The sequence below is a fragment of the Phaenicophaeus curvirostris genome, chromosome 6, assembly GCF_032191515.1.
Source record: "Phaenicophaeus curvirostris isolate KB17595 chromosome 6, BPBGC_Pcur_1.0, whole genome shotgun sequence".
In the NCBI taxonomy this organism is placed as follows: domain Eukaryota; kingdom Metazoa; phylum Chordata; class Aves; order Cuculiformes; family Cuculidae; genus Phaenicophaeus; species Phaenicophaeus curvirostris.
The window spans coordinates 16682632-16699951 of NC_091397.1; the positions used below are offsets into that span (position 1 = coordinate 16682632).

The 17320-nt window shown below is 39.7% G+C and overlaps 1 protein-coding gene across 1 annotated transcript; it reads right to left on the reverse strand.

Annotated features, from left to right (window-relative positions):
• Positions 1 to 426: 426 nt before the first annotated feature.
• On the reverse strand, positions 427 to 16767 carry MTPAP (mitochondrial poly(A) polymerase). The gene is given in 10 exon segments (XM_069859434.1): positions 427 to 736; positions 739 to 1051; positions 2785 to 2858; positions 2958 to 3050; positions 4177 to 4403; positions 6366 to 6577; positions 12746 to 12970; positions 13283 to 13516; positions 14039 to 14211; positions 16623 to 16767. Coding segments are annotated over 10 exon segments (1743 nt in total). The 3' UTR covers positions 427 to 689.
• Positions 16768 to 17320: the final 553 nt, after the last annotated feature.

Here is a 17320-nt window from a genome sequence, read left to right on the forward strand (position 1 = left end):
TGCGAGCGTACCTACAAGTGTGGGTGGGAAACAGTCCTATGGGTATAAAAACAAGAGTCATCTAAAGAAACTTGAGATCAGGTGGTAAACACAAGGGCAAAACCATTTTTCCAACACAAAGCAGTTGCGCTACCTTTGGAGAGGAACGCTTTATGAAACTGCAGATCTTACTATCTAATTTCACTGTCTTTATTTTGTCTTGGCACTATCTACATGAATGGAAAACAATTGCAAAAATAGATACATGCACTTTGGTTTTACTGTCTTCCAGAACATGACTGGAATGGAAGCAATGGTTCTAACATTCATCATCTTTTAAACTGTGGGTTTGGGATGGTGGTTGTTTCTTGAGCTTTTTCTTAGCATATCATTTGTATGTTAGCCAACAGAATTCCCAAAGGCTTTTTTCAATGATGCTCTTGCTGGTCTTTTTTTTTAAAACAGTGCCCAACTGAATTCTACTTCCAAAATGTATCTGTAAAACTTGCATTTCAATGCTCTTCATTGATAAAACAGATGAAAAAGTGAAGAGTAAGGAGAAAAATGTACAGAAGGAAAGCAGATTTGTACAAAAAGCATCATGATGGGAAAGAGAGGTCATTTGACTCTCCATTTCACAATAACAGAAATGTTAAAAGTAACGTTCTTCGGGCTGTGTGTCACATTCAATTCCTTAAACAGAATATCAGCTACTGTGTTTCTGTGCTGAAAGTCACTTTCCCACTGCTTTTTGTAGACTGTTTGCATTATTTAACTTTAAAGAGTCCAAAAGGCTTCTGATTGTTTCACTTCCTATTCCTTTCATCCTATTCTTCATCTTGCTGGGACTACTTTTTCCAAATGGTAACAGTAGGGCTGCCAGTCCCCAAGGCTCTTTATTGATCACTCGCTGAGTTTTATCTTCTTTCTGTAAAATCCAGGCACTTTCTCTGGCCATAGCTACAAATTTCTCCAGCTGTGGCTGATTAACATTCTTGCTGATATTAAGGTCTTGTTCAAAGGGATTCCAGATATAAAGAGGAGACGACTCAGGTTTATTGACTTCTTTTCCCTGCAGACAGCATAAAAAAAAAGCCAAAGTTGTATATATGCATTATAGGCTGAGCAAATAACAAATCACTCGAGTTATTGCATTAGCATTAGAAGTATTTTGACCTAGTAGAGAACCTTCTGTAAAAAAAAAAGTCATTATTAATCAAGTTAATTTTCCTGTTAACTTGATTGGGTGACTCCTGTTCTTTGGATCCTCGTAGCGGTGGTTTTCCAGCTTTAGTTTCCTTCAAGGCAAAGAACATGTGACTACAGTTTAGCCTGTCTTTTTGAGAATTCTCCCATTTGCTTTTCCCACAAAACTCAGACCTCACTCACTGCATCCTCCTACTCCTATCTCCATTTGTGTATGGGTAGCACGAGTGTGTCATTAACCTGCATAGCACAGTCTGATAAACTCCTACAAGCACTTAAACTGTTCAAATCATTCGTCTCACAGTGTTCGTTAAGAGCTAATAAGACAAAACAAGATGAGTCACGTGGCTGAAATTCTTCCCAGCTCAGTCTATCTTTTAAGTAACATAACTATTCAGGTCATGGTCCACTTCCAGGCACTCGGTATAACACAACGCAAGCTGTTGACAACCATACAAGTTCACTATTGAAATGCACCTCCATCTTGGAGCTTATCAGTGTTCCTTAGATGACCTGCTCTGTATTACAGAACCTCTGCAAACCTTTCAAGCTCTAGTGGGAAGGCAATGCTAGTCCAGGAATAGTCCATGTGCGTGCTACATACTCTTGCCCAGAGCCAAGAGGACTGACTGGTTAAACAGAAATACACTAGCAGCACAGACATTTCCCCTGTCAAGCTTAGGTTCCAACATACGTACGTTTTTGCTTGCTTTTTTAAGGCTTAATGTCAAACAAAAGCTTTCCTGCTTAATGAATCAGTCTCTAGAATCAACCTGCAAAAAGAGCTCTTATGCTAGTAATCCACAGTGCCCAAGTAGGAAACAGAACACAAACAAGACTGTCCACACAGCAACATGGCACTGAAACCCCCCATCCTGTAAGCAGCCCAGCAGGAGCAAGTACCAGTTAAGGTAGTTACATTTATATGTATTTCTACTATGCTTGCATACACATGCACACATCTCAATAAACAGCATGACTTAAACACATAAAGCAAACCAAAGTGATAGTGCAGACCTCTTGGCAAGCACAGAATGATCACGTTATCCGTTCATGCTTGCAGAACTGTAAGTACGCTTACTGTAGGCCAATGCAAACCACACGAGGAACCTCAAGTGCCAAAAGCAAATTTCAGAACTCAGTTGTAAGTTTTAATGCAGATACTGTTCAGGTCTGGATTCCCATCTTTAACTGCAAAGGCTGTTAGTATACAGAGTTTGTCATAGACCTCTGCGATGACATATGTCACGACATTTTAAAAGCTTTCCTCTCACAGAAGTAAAATAGCTTCTACTTTTTAAAACCACTACTTTTATTAAAGGGTTGTCAAGTAAAATCATACAGGTCTAGCATCGCAGTCCATGCTTTCTAACAGCTCCAAGCAGAGACCATTACACTGTCATAATGGTGCTGTAATGGATTAGGCTCTGAGGAAAACTCTTTACCTTCACTGAAAGGACTCAGTTTCTGGATAAAACCAATTAAATGTACTTTGTACATAAAATTAAAAACTGTAGAAATTGTTGCTTAACATATGTAGTTTATCAAACAGCACACAAAGAAATTCAGTGGATAATGATGAGAGTAAAATTCATTTACCTTTCGAAGATTTATGGAATTCTTTCTGAAATCAAAGTTTCCAAAATATTCAAAAAACTCACTCAACAATACATCTAAGGCAAAGGAAAACAAAAGTAACATTAAGGAAAGGTTTATTTTCAATATGCTCATAAAAATAAATTAAAAAAGAGAATTGATGAAGATTTACCTACCAAGTGTTTCTGTATTTTTTGAAGGTTTAATCTTGCTTAAATCACTAACAAATGAGCAATCATATCCTCCAATTATATGCTTGTCTTTTTCATCTGAAACAAAAATTGCAGGCACATTTTGAAGTGATAAGCAATCAAACAAAGTTGTGTTTAATAAAATTCAGATAATGAACATGACTGAATTCAATGAATACTATCACATGAAGTAAATTTCAGGTAAAAATTCAACTGACATGGTTAAAGATTTAAAAGAAAAAAAATTTATGGACAAAGGGAAAGAAGCATGAGTAAATGGCTTATTTTCAAAAGCTTACAGGAATAAGGTAAATGACATCCTTGTATCACTGAAGTCACCTCTTTTAAGAAACAAATCTGATACCTCTGCATACAGAACTTCATTACATACTAAACAGCACAAATCCCTGAGGTTAATACCAATAGGAGAGTTTCAAAAAATCAGACCCAAAGTGCGTAACCACTTTTTCTTAAAAACTTAAGAGAATCAGGAATATTTTTGTACAATTTCAGGGCAAATGTCTTGTTCTATGTTTAAAAATTCTATACAATTCTGACCCAATGCTTAAGCTGATTTTAAAGCAACTGAACACAGACTTCTCCACTGAGAGCTTCCAAGGAAGGCCTGAGTGAGGAATCAAGAACTCGGGATATCATTCTCTATGCTTTCATTAGATTTACTGAAGATAATACACCCTAAAAGCTATGCATGAAATAGCCAGAACAGTTTGTTTCTGAAGACAGTTACTTGCAGACAGCCTGAGCGCTGTCAAGAATATTACAAACTCTGAGGGAAAAACATAGCCTTTATTTTAAACATTTGGTTTCTTTAAAACAATATGCATCATGTTAATCTGCACAAAATCCTTAGCAACTGCAAAAACATTTGAGACCTTACAACTCTTCTAAAAACCAAAATACAAAATAAGTAAAAAACAGCCAGCATGGGACCATTAAGCAAATAGTTATCTTGAAGTAGAATTTAGTGTTGTACTGAAAATAGATTTATTTTGCCTTTAAAAAGCCATTATTTTCACCTAAAAAACAACCAAACAAGTAAAACTCGCATATTCCCTCAAATCTAAGGCATATGTAATATGCATTAGTATTTGAAAGCACAAGGAAATTGTTTCGGTTTATTCCTCACTTTAAAGAAAACAAATGTGAAAGTCACTTCAATAAACACATGAACAGCTGACCTTACCTGCCAGTTCTTTAAGTTGGTCTAGTGTTGGAATGATAGGTGGTGATCTCTTTTGCAGAAAAAAGATGACCAGCATGGTCAGGGAGAAGTTTGTAATCCAGTTACCAGGAACACTGTTTGTAAGTCCATGAACACGGGCCCAACATCGTACAGTGAACACCAGCGCTCTTACACGGGAGTCAAGACAGCCATAGATATACAAGAGTTCTGAACTTCTTATAGCAATGCTGAAGAAGAAATTAAAAGACACATAAATAACAAGAGAATTGTGATGTTACAGGTGCAGTGTTTGTTGTTCAATCCTAGAGCATCAGTTTTAAGGGAAGAGGATATCCATTACCAAAAAAACCCCAACAATTTATATGCGTTTGAAAAAAATAGAATAGAATGCCTGACATTGCCCAGGATGAAATACCTGGTAGTTTTCCAGTGCAAGGAGGATACAGTTATGGGTAAATAATAATACTGCATTTGCACTGTTTCCCTTTTCCTTGTTCCACATCAGAGTGAGAGGAAAACAAAACAAACCCAAACCAAAAACAATAAACCACCATCAAGTATTCAGGAATAAAATTACATACAATCAAGGTGAAAAACACAATTTAGTCATAACTGCCTTTGAAGTAGACTAGATAATATCTCTATCTTACTATATATTAAATACGACCTGAAGTCCTTTTAAAACTTTAATCTAAAAAGTAATAAAATAATGCACTGAAAACTATATGAAGTGCAGAGCCACAATGAAATCTGCAAAACAAGTAAATTCAGTAATTTTCAAATGACTAATGTTTTGTTCTGTTGAAAATACAGCTAATCTGGAAGGATAAAGGTTTTCAGATGGCTCAGTTTGTGATCTGCTTCTTCATATGGTTGTACAAACATTCATGTCATATGGTTGTACAAACATGCATGCAATGTACAAATAGAAGGGCAAGACAAAGAAGAGAAGAAATGAAAGCAAGTTGTGAGAGCAAAAAACTTGCTTTGGGGTCAGTTTTAGCCTAACGTGCTTGTTGAACTACAGTTGCAGGAGATTCTACTCCCCATCTTGCACTGAATTTTAAAGATCTGCCATGGCACATTTGGGGAAGTTATGGTGTAGCATCTGGACTTCTAATTTAAACTGTGAAATGCTACCTTGTGTCCATAGAGGTTTATTATTATGCCAAATGATAACAAGAAAACACACAGAGTCCCAACCAGCCAAACTGTCAACAGAGAATTACAAGGAAGTCTGCAGAAGAACTGCATGCTAACTTCCACTGTGGCTGTATATGCAAAAGTAACTGCATTGTCTTACAATAAAGTTGTCAGTCATCTGCTCAGTACAGCCTTCACAACTGCATACTCTGATCTCATTGTATCTGATGCAGACAAATTACAAAATCCGCACTGAAAGCCATATCAAAAGTATTCTGAAAGATAATCCCTCGTATTTTACTATTCCTTAAAAACAACAAAAAGGTCAGTAACTCATTTTCAACTATGAACCCTTATGCTAGGGTTACAAACGTATACTGGATTAAAGTGAGTATTTCTTAACAACATAAGTGACAGCAAACCAAATTACATGCTTTACTATCAACCAAACAAGAACAAGCTGGAAGAGTTAAAACAGATTCAAAGAGAGGCATTTCTAAGAAGCCTGCTCCCTCTACCGGGGCACTGCTGCAAAAGGTCCTAAATAAGAGCAACACTTTAACCTAATGCATCAGAAAACAGTCTAATCTACCACTCAAGGTATCTTGGTAGCAAACAGGTGTGTGCAGGCCCTTAAGAAGAAAAAAAAAAGATACGAAAATAACTAGAAGCCCAATCACTAAAAATTAATGGAGCTCCTTATTCTGAAAAGCAATCAAAAGAAGGCTGTGCATTCACCCATATATACAAAGGAAAGCAATGATTAATGAACCGTCTTCTTTCAAATCCTTATATAAACCAAACTTACCATATAGAGCAGTTCTCAAGTCTTCCGTTTCAGCTAGCAAGTATTTCCTATGCTGGAGAAAGATATCTTAAACACATTAAAACCTAACCTCTCTAAGTAAAAAAAATCCTTTTTACTTTCAGAACCAACATTCACATTTCAGAACACAGAAAGGAGCGGACTAAACAGTTTGCATGACAGGTTCTCAGAACCTAAGTACATTAGTATTCCTCATAAACTTTTTAAAACCAGGCCTCACCTGTTGCTCACAGACAGATCACACTGGAATCCTGTCGGCTGATGAGAAAATTTCACCAGTGGGCAGCGAGCATTGAGTATCTTCTGTACGTTCACACATCCAGGACCAAAATTATCAAGGCAATCACCAATCACAGAAAGAATTTTCTGAGTTGCTAATCTTTCAGACGGTAGTCTTTTCATCTGATACTCCATTTCAAAGGGACCTTTTTTCTAACACAAAATTTTTAAGGTAAACTGTTAGTTCAGCAACTAAAGAGACATTTAAGACTACTTCAGAAAGACTATATTGATTTGCAAAGGAGTCTGTACAGTTGGAAACAGGAAGACAAGAATTATCCAAAGTAGTCCACAGAATTTAAAAAAGGAAAAATACATTGCTTACTATTTTATATTCTTTTTCAGTGACTCAATTTTTCCAGGTTAATAGTGATCAACTTACTGTAAAGTTACTTGTTTAGGTGTGGGTATAATACTACTACATCTCCCTGTTGCCTAAGACAAGTAATTCTGGAATTCCCAAGAGAGCGCATATGCTTTGACTGAAAAGAGGAACACACAATTTAATTAAGAAGTAAGAGGGCCAAAACAAAACCAAACCACCTTTAATTTCAAACCACCAGTAATTCCATTTCAAATCCTCAAAGAACAATGTGCTGTTAGTGAATTGAGGAGCAGTGTGAAGGAAAATGTCTTCTTTCATTTAAAAAGATAAAAATGTTAGCATGTAAATTACTCAATCCTTCAAAATCAAGCTAAGTTTCTGTGAGATTTAAAATAATAATTTAATATCAGACGCAGTTTTTCTGACAAATAGGAAAACCCGTTGAGACTTATTTTGACAACATGTAACAAATTTTCCTGTAGGTCTTTGTATTTTCAGTTGTTTATTTGTTGTTTATATTTCAATAAAATAACTTCATATCTGTGAAATCTCAGCTCACTTCATAGTTTCTTTATGTATTTAAGCTTCAGCTAATCTTGCTTGTTAACCCAATACCTGACACTGACTTATCCTTTCCCTTGAAACATGTCCTGGGTGAACACATACTATACAAACAGCATCAAGCAGTGACCTGACTGGTCCTTTGAGACACAGAGGAGGTTACTTTTGTTGTCACCAGGTTATTGCAAAGAAAACATGCACTCACAGACAGGCAAAATAATCCAGAAGTTGCAGACCTTCCAACCTTTCCCACAAACCCATTTTAGGTGCTGAATTTTTGAGTTGCTCTGGCAATCACTGAAGTGACTGTTCCTGCTCTTGCCAACAGTTCTCTAGTCAGCACCTGTGTTTGAACACATCAGGATACAGGTCCTGAACCCCGTTTGGCTGTGTAGCTGCATGCTACAGCTGGGCTGGCTCATAAAGTGAAAAGAATCACTGAGGCAGGTAACAATAAAGGAAAAGACGGGGACTTGGCTGACATGCAGGTGTGCTGGTGTTCAGACCTTTATGTTTGTAACAAAAATCCTAATGTGCCTTCCCAGATAGCAGCTCTTAATAATTCATAGGGCCTTCATATACAGCCTTGGTGTCACCTCGGGGAGATAACGCACTTAGACACTTGTCCCAACCCTGTGGTTCTGCCCCTATTCTTGCCATGTTGCTCAATACAGCAAATGTAGATAAACCATTAATTTGGGGTAAACTGATGTAGTACCCCAGCAGGAGGCATAACTGATTTAACACAAAAACTGTTACTCTAAAAATATCAGAGAACTCTCTTTTAAAGTCATTCACCAATTTCCCAAACTGCCCATCCCAGGCAAAAACACTGTACCTGCGGTCAAACACTGCGTTGCCCCACTTTTCCTGCTTTTTTAATTCACTATTAGCCAACAGTTTGCCATAAGGAAATATTATTGCCTGGTCCTCTTCAGTTCCTGGTACCTCCTGAAAGGCTGCAATAGCACAGAAATCAGAAGATGCCATGTCCACTGCTGCTGTATCATCTTAAAATAAAAGCTACCTCCCCTTGTCTTCCCCTGTTTTAAGACTGTCAACTTATGAAGAGGGAGAATATCATCATCCCTACAAATCACAGTTCCAACCATGAGACTTTTGCCTTCCTCTAAAGTACTGATTGTTGCTATTACATGAGATATACCCAGCACCTTATTTTCCTACTGTACTAGGTTTACATGCAAGGGTTTGGTAATGGGAGGGCTGCAGGCGTGGCTTTTGTGAGAGGACACTAGAAGCTGCTCCTCATGTTGGACAGAGATAGTTCCAGCCAGCTCCAAAACAGACCCCACTGTAAGCCACATCTGAGCTGCTCAGTCACACTGGTGGCACCTCTGTAATAACACCCTTAAGAGAAAGACTAAAAAATATTGCAGACTAGATGGGAGACAGGAGTGAGAAAAAATACAAGAGAAACAACCCTGCAGACACCAAGGTCAGTGAAGAAGAAGGGGGGGAGGTGCTCCAGGCACAGAAGCAGATTCCTTATAAGACCACGGTGATGCAGGTTGTCCTCTTGCAGCCCATGGAAGTTCATGGTAGATATCCACCCATAGCTGGTGGATGACCCCACACCAGAGCAGATGCGTACATCCTGAAGGAAGCTGCAGCCTGTGCAGAGCCCGCACAGGAGCAGGCTCTTGGCAGGAGCTGCAGGCCACAGAGAGAAGCCAATGCTGGAGCAGACTTTCTGGCAAGACCTATGACCCTATGAGGAACTCACACGGGAGTAGTCCATTCTTGAAAGATTATACTCTGTTGGAGTGACTCCACGCTAGAGGAGAACAGCATGAGGAGGAAGGAGTAGCAGAAACAAAGTGTTATGAATTTACTGCAACCCCCATTTCCCATCTCCCTGTACCACCAGGGGAAAGGAGGTAGAAGTACTGAGAGTGAAGGCAAGTCTGGGGAGAAGCAAAGAGGGGTTGAAGGGGAGGATGGAGTAGGGTGGTCAGAAGGTGTTTCTAATTGGTTTGGGGTTTTGTATGTTTGTCGGTTTGTTTTGGGGTTTTTTTAATTTCTCATTATCCCACTCTGATATTAACTGGCAATAAATTGAGTCTGTTTTGTCCATGATAATAATTGGTAAGTCTTTATCTCAACCCATCACCTTTTAAATCTTATTTTCTTCCCCTATCCTACTGAGGAGGGGAGAGTGAAGAGCAACTGGGTGGGCACTTGGAGGCTGACTCACCACACCTACAAAGTATGAAGCTCTCTAGGTGCTCACACCTCAAGTTTCCTATTCTGGCTATGCTTAAATCAATATATGAGAGTTGCACTAATGATTTTTACACTACTTCACAGGACAATGCTCTAATGTACTCTATTTTTGTACTTACTTTCACACCGATGCAGCAGATATGCCCACATTTTAGTGCTCCAAAATTTCAACAAAACCAACAAGATAATCATCCTAGTGTACTAGGACTGTGTTTGCGCACAAAACGTAAGTCCCACTGCACCACTCAGGGTATAAGTGATAAGTGGTGTCCCTCAGGGGTCTGTACTAGGACCAATACTGCCCTTAATATCTTCATCAACATAGACAGTGGGATCTGCACCCTCAGTAAATGTGCAGATGACACATCTGAGAGACAGGATGCCATTCAGAGAGTACTGGACAAGCTTGAGAAATGGACACATGTGAACATCAGAAGGTCCAACAAAGCCAAGTACAAGGTTCTGCACCTGGGTTGGGTCAACTCCCAGTTTCAATACAGGCTGGAGGATGAAGGGATTGAGAGCAGCCCTGTGGAGAAGGACTTGGGAGTAGTGGTGGATGAGAAGCTGGACATGAGCTGGCAATGTGCACTCACAGCCCAGAAAGCCAACCGTATCCTGAGCTGCATCAAAGGAAGTGTGGCCAGCAGGTCAAAGGAGATGATTCTCCCCCTCTGCTTTGCTTTCGTGAGACCCCACCTAGCACAGGGTCCATCAACTCTGGAGCCCCCAGCACAGGAAAGACATGGACCTGTTGGAAAGTGTCCAGAGGAGGGCCACGAAAATGATCAGAGGGATGGAGCACCTCTCCTATAAAGATTGAGAGATTTGGGGTTGTCCAGCCTGGAGAAAAGAAGGCTCTGGTGAGACCTTATTATGGCCTTTCAGTACTTAAAGAGGGTCTACAAGAATGATAGGAACAAACTTTTGAGCAGGTCCTGTTGCTATAGGTCAAGGGGAAAGAGGGTAGGTTCAGACTAGACACAAGGAAGAAATTTTTTACAGTGAGGATGGTGAAACACTGGAACAGGTTGCCCAGAGAGGTGGTGGATGCCTCATCCCTGGAAATATTCAAGGTCAGGTTGGACATGGCAGCGAGTAACCTGATCTAGTGGAAGATGCCCCTGCTTGCTGCAGGGGGCGTTAGACTAGATGACCTTTAAAGTTCCCTTTCAACCCAAACTATTCTATAATTCTGTAGGTGTGCCACACAGCCTATTAACCTGTCACATAACTTAAAGACATGGGCTTAGACAGTATGCCTGCTGGCTTTTGCTGCAGCTTCCCCACGGTATTAGGTCTGTCAACCATCCACAAGTAATCACAACCACTAGTCACCCTGTCCATCACCAAACGACTCTGAATTTCACAATAGAACTCCTGCTTCTACAGAGAATGAATACTAAAAAAACAGCTAGTTACAAAATATGCTTTGAAAACAGATGTTTCATACTTGAAAGATGAGAATAACTGGCAAGTTTACTGTTTAAATATAAAGGGTTCCTAGATTTTAACACTTCATACACATGCACGATCTTCCTCTTCCATCTTCCTCTTCCTCTTCAGTTTGCTTTCACTGATTGTAGCAATAGTACTACACTATATAGGTTTGAAGAAATATTTCTTTAAAAATAAAGCACATGGCAATACACAAATTGCACAGAAAAGCTAAGCAGATTTTCTGTCTTCAAAAGTATAAACCCACTGTCATTTATTTTTTTAAAGAAAACAAAGCTAGTTTTCCCCAAAACTATTTGTCACCAGACAAATAAAAACGTTTTCAAAATACCAGAATCAGTTACTTCATTACCTATTCAGAATCCATGAAGAATTTCAACTTCTTCACAGGGTACTTCTGAGCTAACCTTCCCTTCTTCCTATCCCCACTCTCATCTCTTTCTTTCATATTTCATTCTCCAATCTGAAAGGACATTTACACTGTTCACAGCCACAAGAGGTAAGAGGCTTCCAAAAATTCCTTGTCAAGTCCTTTCCCATTCTTTATGCCTACACAGATAAGGACTGAGATGCAACCTACTCTAAATAACCCTTACAACTTGAAGCTACTTAAACCCCAATAATAGAACTGTGAACTTCGATGCGTAATGCAGATTTCCAAATCATAGTACAAGTCAAGACATGATTAAGATGAAATTTAACATGTGCACTGAAAAAGATGATACTGTTGACTGAATATTGCTTACTAGAAGTCTTGTAATCCTCCAGCTTCCCAAGGTATTGATGCAAATTCTGTACTTTGATCAGCAAATTCAAGTAAGTATATTTCAATTTCAAGCCTCTATACTTGCTCAGTAATCACCACTTGGTGCTTCGTGTTCTATTATCAATGGGGCACTCAAATAATTATCAAGGATCTTGTGGAAAGTCTGACAACTGCAATATCTGCATTATTGATCTCGCTGAGTTTGTTTCAGTCCTGGGACTTAGTCCCCAAAACATCTTCATGTCACATATATCAGCTTATCCACAGGTTCCTTTCAGAAGTAAGCCAATCAATTCCCTTCACAATGTAAATCAGGTGAGGTTAACATGATAATCTTCTCTGGACAGACAACACAAACATGTGTGTTACCTGCAACTATTCACCTATACTAGCTGAAGTCTTAAAGTTTCACATCTCTACACGCTTATTTGTGTGTGTATATATGCACCCTGGCACACAATTCAGTAACTTTTCTGTATCAAGAAGTCACTCTTTAAACTAAGGAAAAGAACTTGACAACCCTCCCAAAGTGCACATGCGCGCACACACATACAATTATTAAGCAGTAGAAGATGGAGGACCCTAAAAATTCAAAATCAAGCTTTAAAGCATCATGGATGAAGCCCAGCAGTTCTAGAGAAGAAAATGCAACAGTAGAATGGGAAGGTCTGATGCTGAATCACTTTTGGAACATGAAGGGGGTTTTCACCATGAAATTCACCCTAACAGTAGAAAGCCTAAGTAAATACCAAATAATTTTCTTCTTATTGCAAGGAAGATCTCTGTCATGTCACATCCAGCTGTTGAAAGTCTACAAATCCAAACATCCAAATAAACTTGTTCGCAGTCTATAGTATGAACTCATGTAAAAACTAAGTATAAATAAACTGATTCCTGCGCGTGAAACAGCAAATCAGCTGCTCTGTTAAAGAAATAAACAGACTGAAGATACACAGCATAATCTTACCATTTTTGTAGCATGCTTTTGTAGGTCATGGAAGTCCAAAAACATGTCCACATCACATCCTAATTTGCCAAAGGTGTTGACTGAAGAACCAAATGGCTTTACTGTGCTGTCTGGAAAATATGCACGTGTGAAATCTCGAACCAGAGAACAGGCCAAAAATCGGAGCTTGATATTTTCTTCTGTAAGCTGATACTCATTCAGTAGAATGTACATCTGACTGCTTATCTAGTTAAGAAAATAAACACTGTAAAAGTACAACGATCCATCTTCTACCTACTAACATATATTTTTATCTACTTAATACCAGAAGATTTGTTTTTAATCTAAACCAGGTTTATTTCATACAGAAAAATGATTTTGACAATTAAAATTATGAACGTCATTTATTTCTCTCAGGGTAGGAGAGCCATTCACACAAAATTCTAACAGGGTTACTTTATAAATAGAAATAAACTGCTTATTAAGTTGTACATGACCACCTGCAAATCTGAAATACACACAGTTATTTTTACTTGAGATCTAGAAACTTCTACTTACACTGTCTGCACAACAAAGCTTTTGAATAAGCTCTTTCACTGGAATGTGAGACTGAGGAGAAAGGTGAAGTGGTGTCTCTTCAGCAGCTTGACTCACTGGGTTTTTCAGTGTGAAAGTAAAAAGTCTAGATTTAAATGGGACGACATGATGCTCTGCGGCACTTGGGATTCCAATAGCATCCTGCAATGAGACTATACTGTCCTTTTCCAAAAATTCTATTAAAGCATGGATACCCTAAAACATTAAGAACGAAAACAGACAGGGTTAGGTAAATTCATACAAGTTCTGAACTGATTGTACTGATATTACTCAGATGTTCATGGGAGTATTGAAACAGTTTAATTGGACAGTCCTGAAACTGAATACCAGGTTATGTACCCCAATGCTCTTTAGAAGCTTTTCCACAAGAGGTCAAAAATATTTAAGACATTCTATTCTTGGCAGTAAGCACTAAACATAAAAGTCATAAAATCTTCTTATCTTCACAACTTTAAGAAACACATAAAGTAAGAGTTACCTCTGTTTTTGGAAGAATGAACAGTGCTACGTAAAAGTTGCAAAGATTTAGCAAAAAACAGCTCATTAGCTCTCCCTTTGAGGAGGTGTTGCTTAGAAATTTGTAAATGTTAACAAAGATTAAAAACTTATTTAATACACTAATTATACATAATTTGCTTAACTTGCATGGCCTTAACCAAATGCTACTATTTCTTTTTGTCTAAGTCTAGATTTTAGATTATGTTGTTAATTACTTACACGATTTTCAAAGAAGAAATGACTCTTAATGATTCCATGACCAGATAAATATTGCAATAGTTTTTTTTCATTAAGTTTTGGAGGACATTTAATTAAAATAGTCCGGTCTGCTTGCTCTAGTCGTTCTGTTTGAACTTCAGTGAATGTCTTCTTTTTGCCATTGAGTTCAGCATCTGTGAGAAGAAATGAGCACCTAGTTTTTTTCTGTATAAACGGAAAGATTTAAAACGTACGCTTGATCTCTTCCTCTGGATTGCGCAACTGAACAAAGGTTTGTCCTGGATCATGGTTACAGCAAAAGAGAAAATAATCAAGAATGAATGAAAGACACAAACGTAAGTGTATTTCTCTCATAAATGCAAACACCTCTAAGAGCAACGCACAGGAAATGTAGGAAGAAAACAATATTGAGTTCCTGTGATGCCACAGGAAGCTGACAAAAAGAATCTTTGCTCTTTGATTTGCTGTTCAACATCAAAAAACTCAGTACACACTGTTGGACTCTACACAAACGTCTGGAAATACCAAGCTGCACTGAAAAGATAAACTCTTTCAGCAACCACAAAACCAGCACTTCCACCCTGGGAACAATTCAAGATTTCCTTGTTTTTAAAACTCATCACTTCTTTTACAGTTAACTCCTACTTAAAATTTTTGTTTAGTGCTATACTTCCTTCTACTTTACTACAATAAACCCACAGATCAGTCATATCTTGCCACACTACTGGCAATTAGTATGGCTGCTGGCAGCCTACAGAATTGACATGGAAATGAAACATGTTGCAACACCCAGAAACACAAACTTTTTTCTTGATTGCATAGAGACAAATGGGTCATGTCCCAGTGTGAAATCACAGTCACTTCTCCACGTAACTCTCAAGCTAATCCATCAACCACATCACATTTCCAGAGCCTGTGAACCTGCTCCTTGTTAATGCTGCCATTCATAATTCAGACTGGAAAGCCAGAGAACATGTGGTTATTTCCCATCCATCTATTATCTACTCTTTATTTTACGCTTCTGATTTTGAGGAACTCATGGGATACAGCCTCAAAAAAATCTTAACTGTCATCCTATGACACCTGTTATCATTTATTTTTATTTCCAAAAAAATCTTTTGTTTTTCAAGTTTAATGTGCTCTCACACACAGGCTTGCAAAAAATAACTCCCCAAAGTAGTTGTTTCAATATCTTAGTTTTACATAGCATTTTTCATCAGAACACCAAAGTAATGCTTAATAAAAATGATAATCTATTTTCTGTAGAAGTAGAAAAACATGAAGTGACTGAGATGCAGAAAGGGCAAGTCCCACAGACAAGTGACACAAACAGGAGATAAGCCTAGATCTTTTCACTCCCACAGCACACTGCATTAGGCCAGAGTAGCTATGTGATTCTTGCCTGATTCACTACCTGTATGTACTTGGTTACTATAGCAGAAGATGTGCTGATAGTTCTTCCCAGCTCTGCTGTCATTTGCACAGTCTAAGCACAGCATAGATGCAGATGATCACTTCCAAATGCAGGCTACAAGCATTTTAATTGCATGGAAAGCAGTCCACTTTGCTTTCTTCATCTGTTCCATACTGCAATTCCAGCCACTGCCAAGAGTTTCACAGTTATTTTAAGCAGTTATTTTTTATTTTTTTATATTACTGCTGCTGGAAGAAACAGCCCCATCCTCCACATGGTGTTCATCCACATTCCAGTGCTGCCATCTGCACCCTAGTGCTAGTGTAAGCATCCACGTAGTCACATAGCAAACCAGGTAAAACTAATGACCAAGTTTATACACCAAACCAAAATGTGGAATTGTTCCTTAATCTAATTTGTTGTGTATTTGTAAAAGCATATGGACTGCAAAAAGTGCTGGTCTTGTTAAACTGTAGCAATACAGCCTGATCCTCTCCTCTCTTTAGAAAAAAGGTTTCTAACTCATGCTTTTCAAACTGTGAAACACGAACCTAAGCATAAGCAGAGACCTCAGGCTCACAACTGCACCAGCTGTAAGTCACAGGGTACACGCAGCTTACAGCACACCAACGCAGTCAGTCCTCGCTGTTTGCTGGCTTGCACTGAATCATAGAATCGTTAAGGCTGGAAAAGACCTCTAAGATCAAGTCCAACCATCAACACGATACCAACATTCCCACTGAACCACGTCCCAAAGCACCGTTTCTACAAGTTTTTTTAACACCTCCAGGGATGATGACTCCACCACTTCCCTGGGCAGCCTGTTCCAATGCTTCATCATTCTCTCAATAAAGAAACATTTCCTAATATCCAATCTAAACCTCCCCTGGCGCAACTCCAGGCTATCTCCTCTAGTCCTATAATCTGTTCCTTGGAGCAGACACGGCACCCACTACACGTTTCCTATGGCCTTGTAAGGGGTTTCTCGGAGAACCGCGGTCGCTTCTTTACTTCTAGCCGACACCCACGTTTAATAACCCGAGTCCTAGACAACGGCGGCGGATTCCGTGCTCCGGGACCGCACCGCGGCCGGGCACGCCGGGGCCCGAGGGAGCCTCTCGCCCGGGCAAACACGGCCTCGCCCTCCCCCTGGGGGAACCAGGCCCCTACCTTCGCCCGCCTCCTCGGCGCCGGCCTCCCGGGGCGCCCTGAGCGCGGCGGGGCCCGAGGAGCCGAGCCGGGCCCGCGGATGGAGCGGGGGAGGGAGCCGGCCCCGCAGCGCCCGCAGCGCCCGCCCGCCCGCGCCCAGCGCCATCACCGGCAGCGCCGCGACCGCAGCCGCCCCGCCCCGCGACGGCGGCCGCCGAGGATCAAGCTTCCTCCGTCCGCGCAGACCGAACAACCCGAGCGTCCCTTCCAGAGCCCACGGAAAACGCTGGCCGGTAAAACTCCCCGAGACTCGTTCTGGGGCTCTAGAAAGCGAACGTCCTTTATCAGCAACACGAGGGAACGATCCCCGTCAGTCGTGTGCAACGAGATGGGAGCCGGGACAGAATATATTCCCTGCTTACAGGCGTATGTATAAATTTTCCAAGAGAGCATATTCTACTACTTACCAAACTCTAATTTTAATGTTATTTATGAACTTCACAACAGTCAAAACTTGCTAATTCGGAGCTGGCTCCAGCTTTCTACTTGACCCTCCATTTGAGGTTGGGAAGTAGTGCGGAGGTGATGACAGAAGAAGAGGCGTCTGTTCAGCACTGAGCATGCTTCACACATTATCATCTTCAAAAAATGAGCAGTGTCTGGAAAAAAACACTGTCTAAAAGTCAACAGAATCATAGAATAACCAGGTTGGAAAAGAC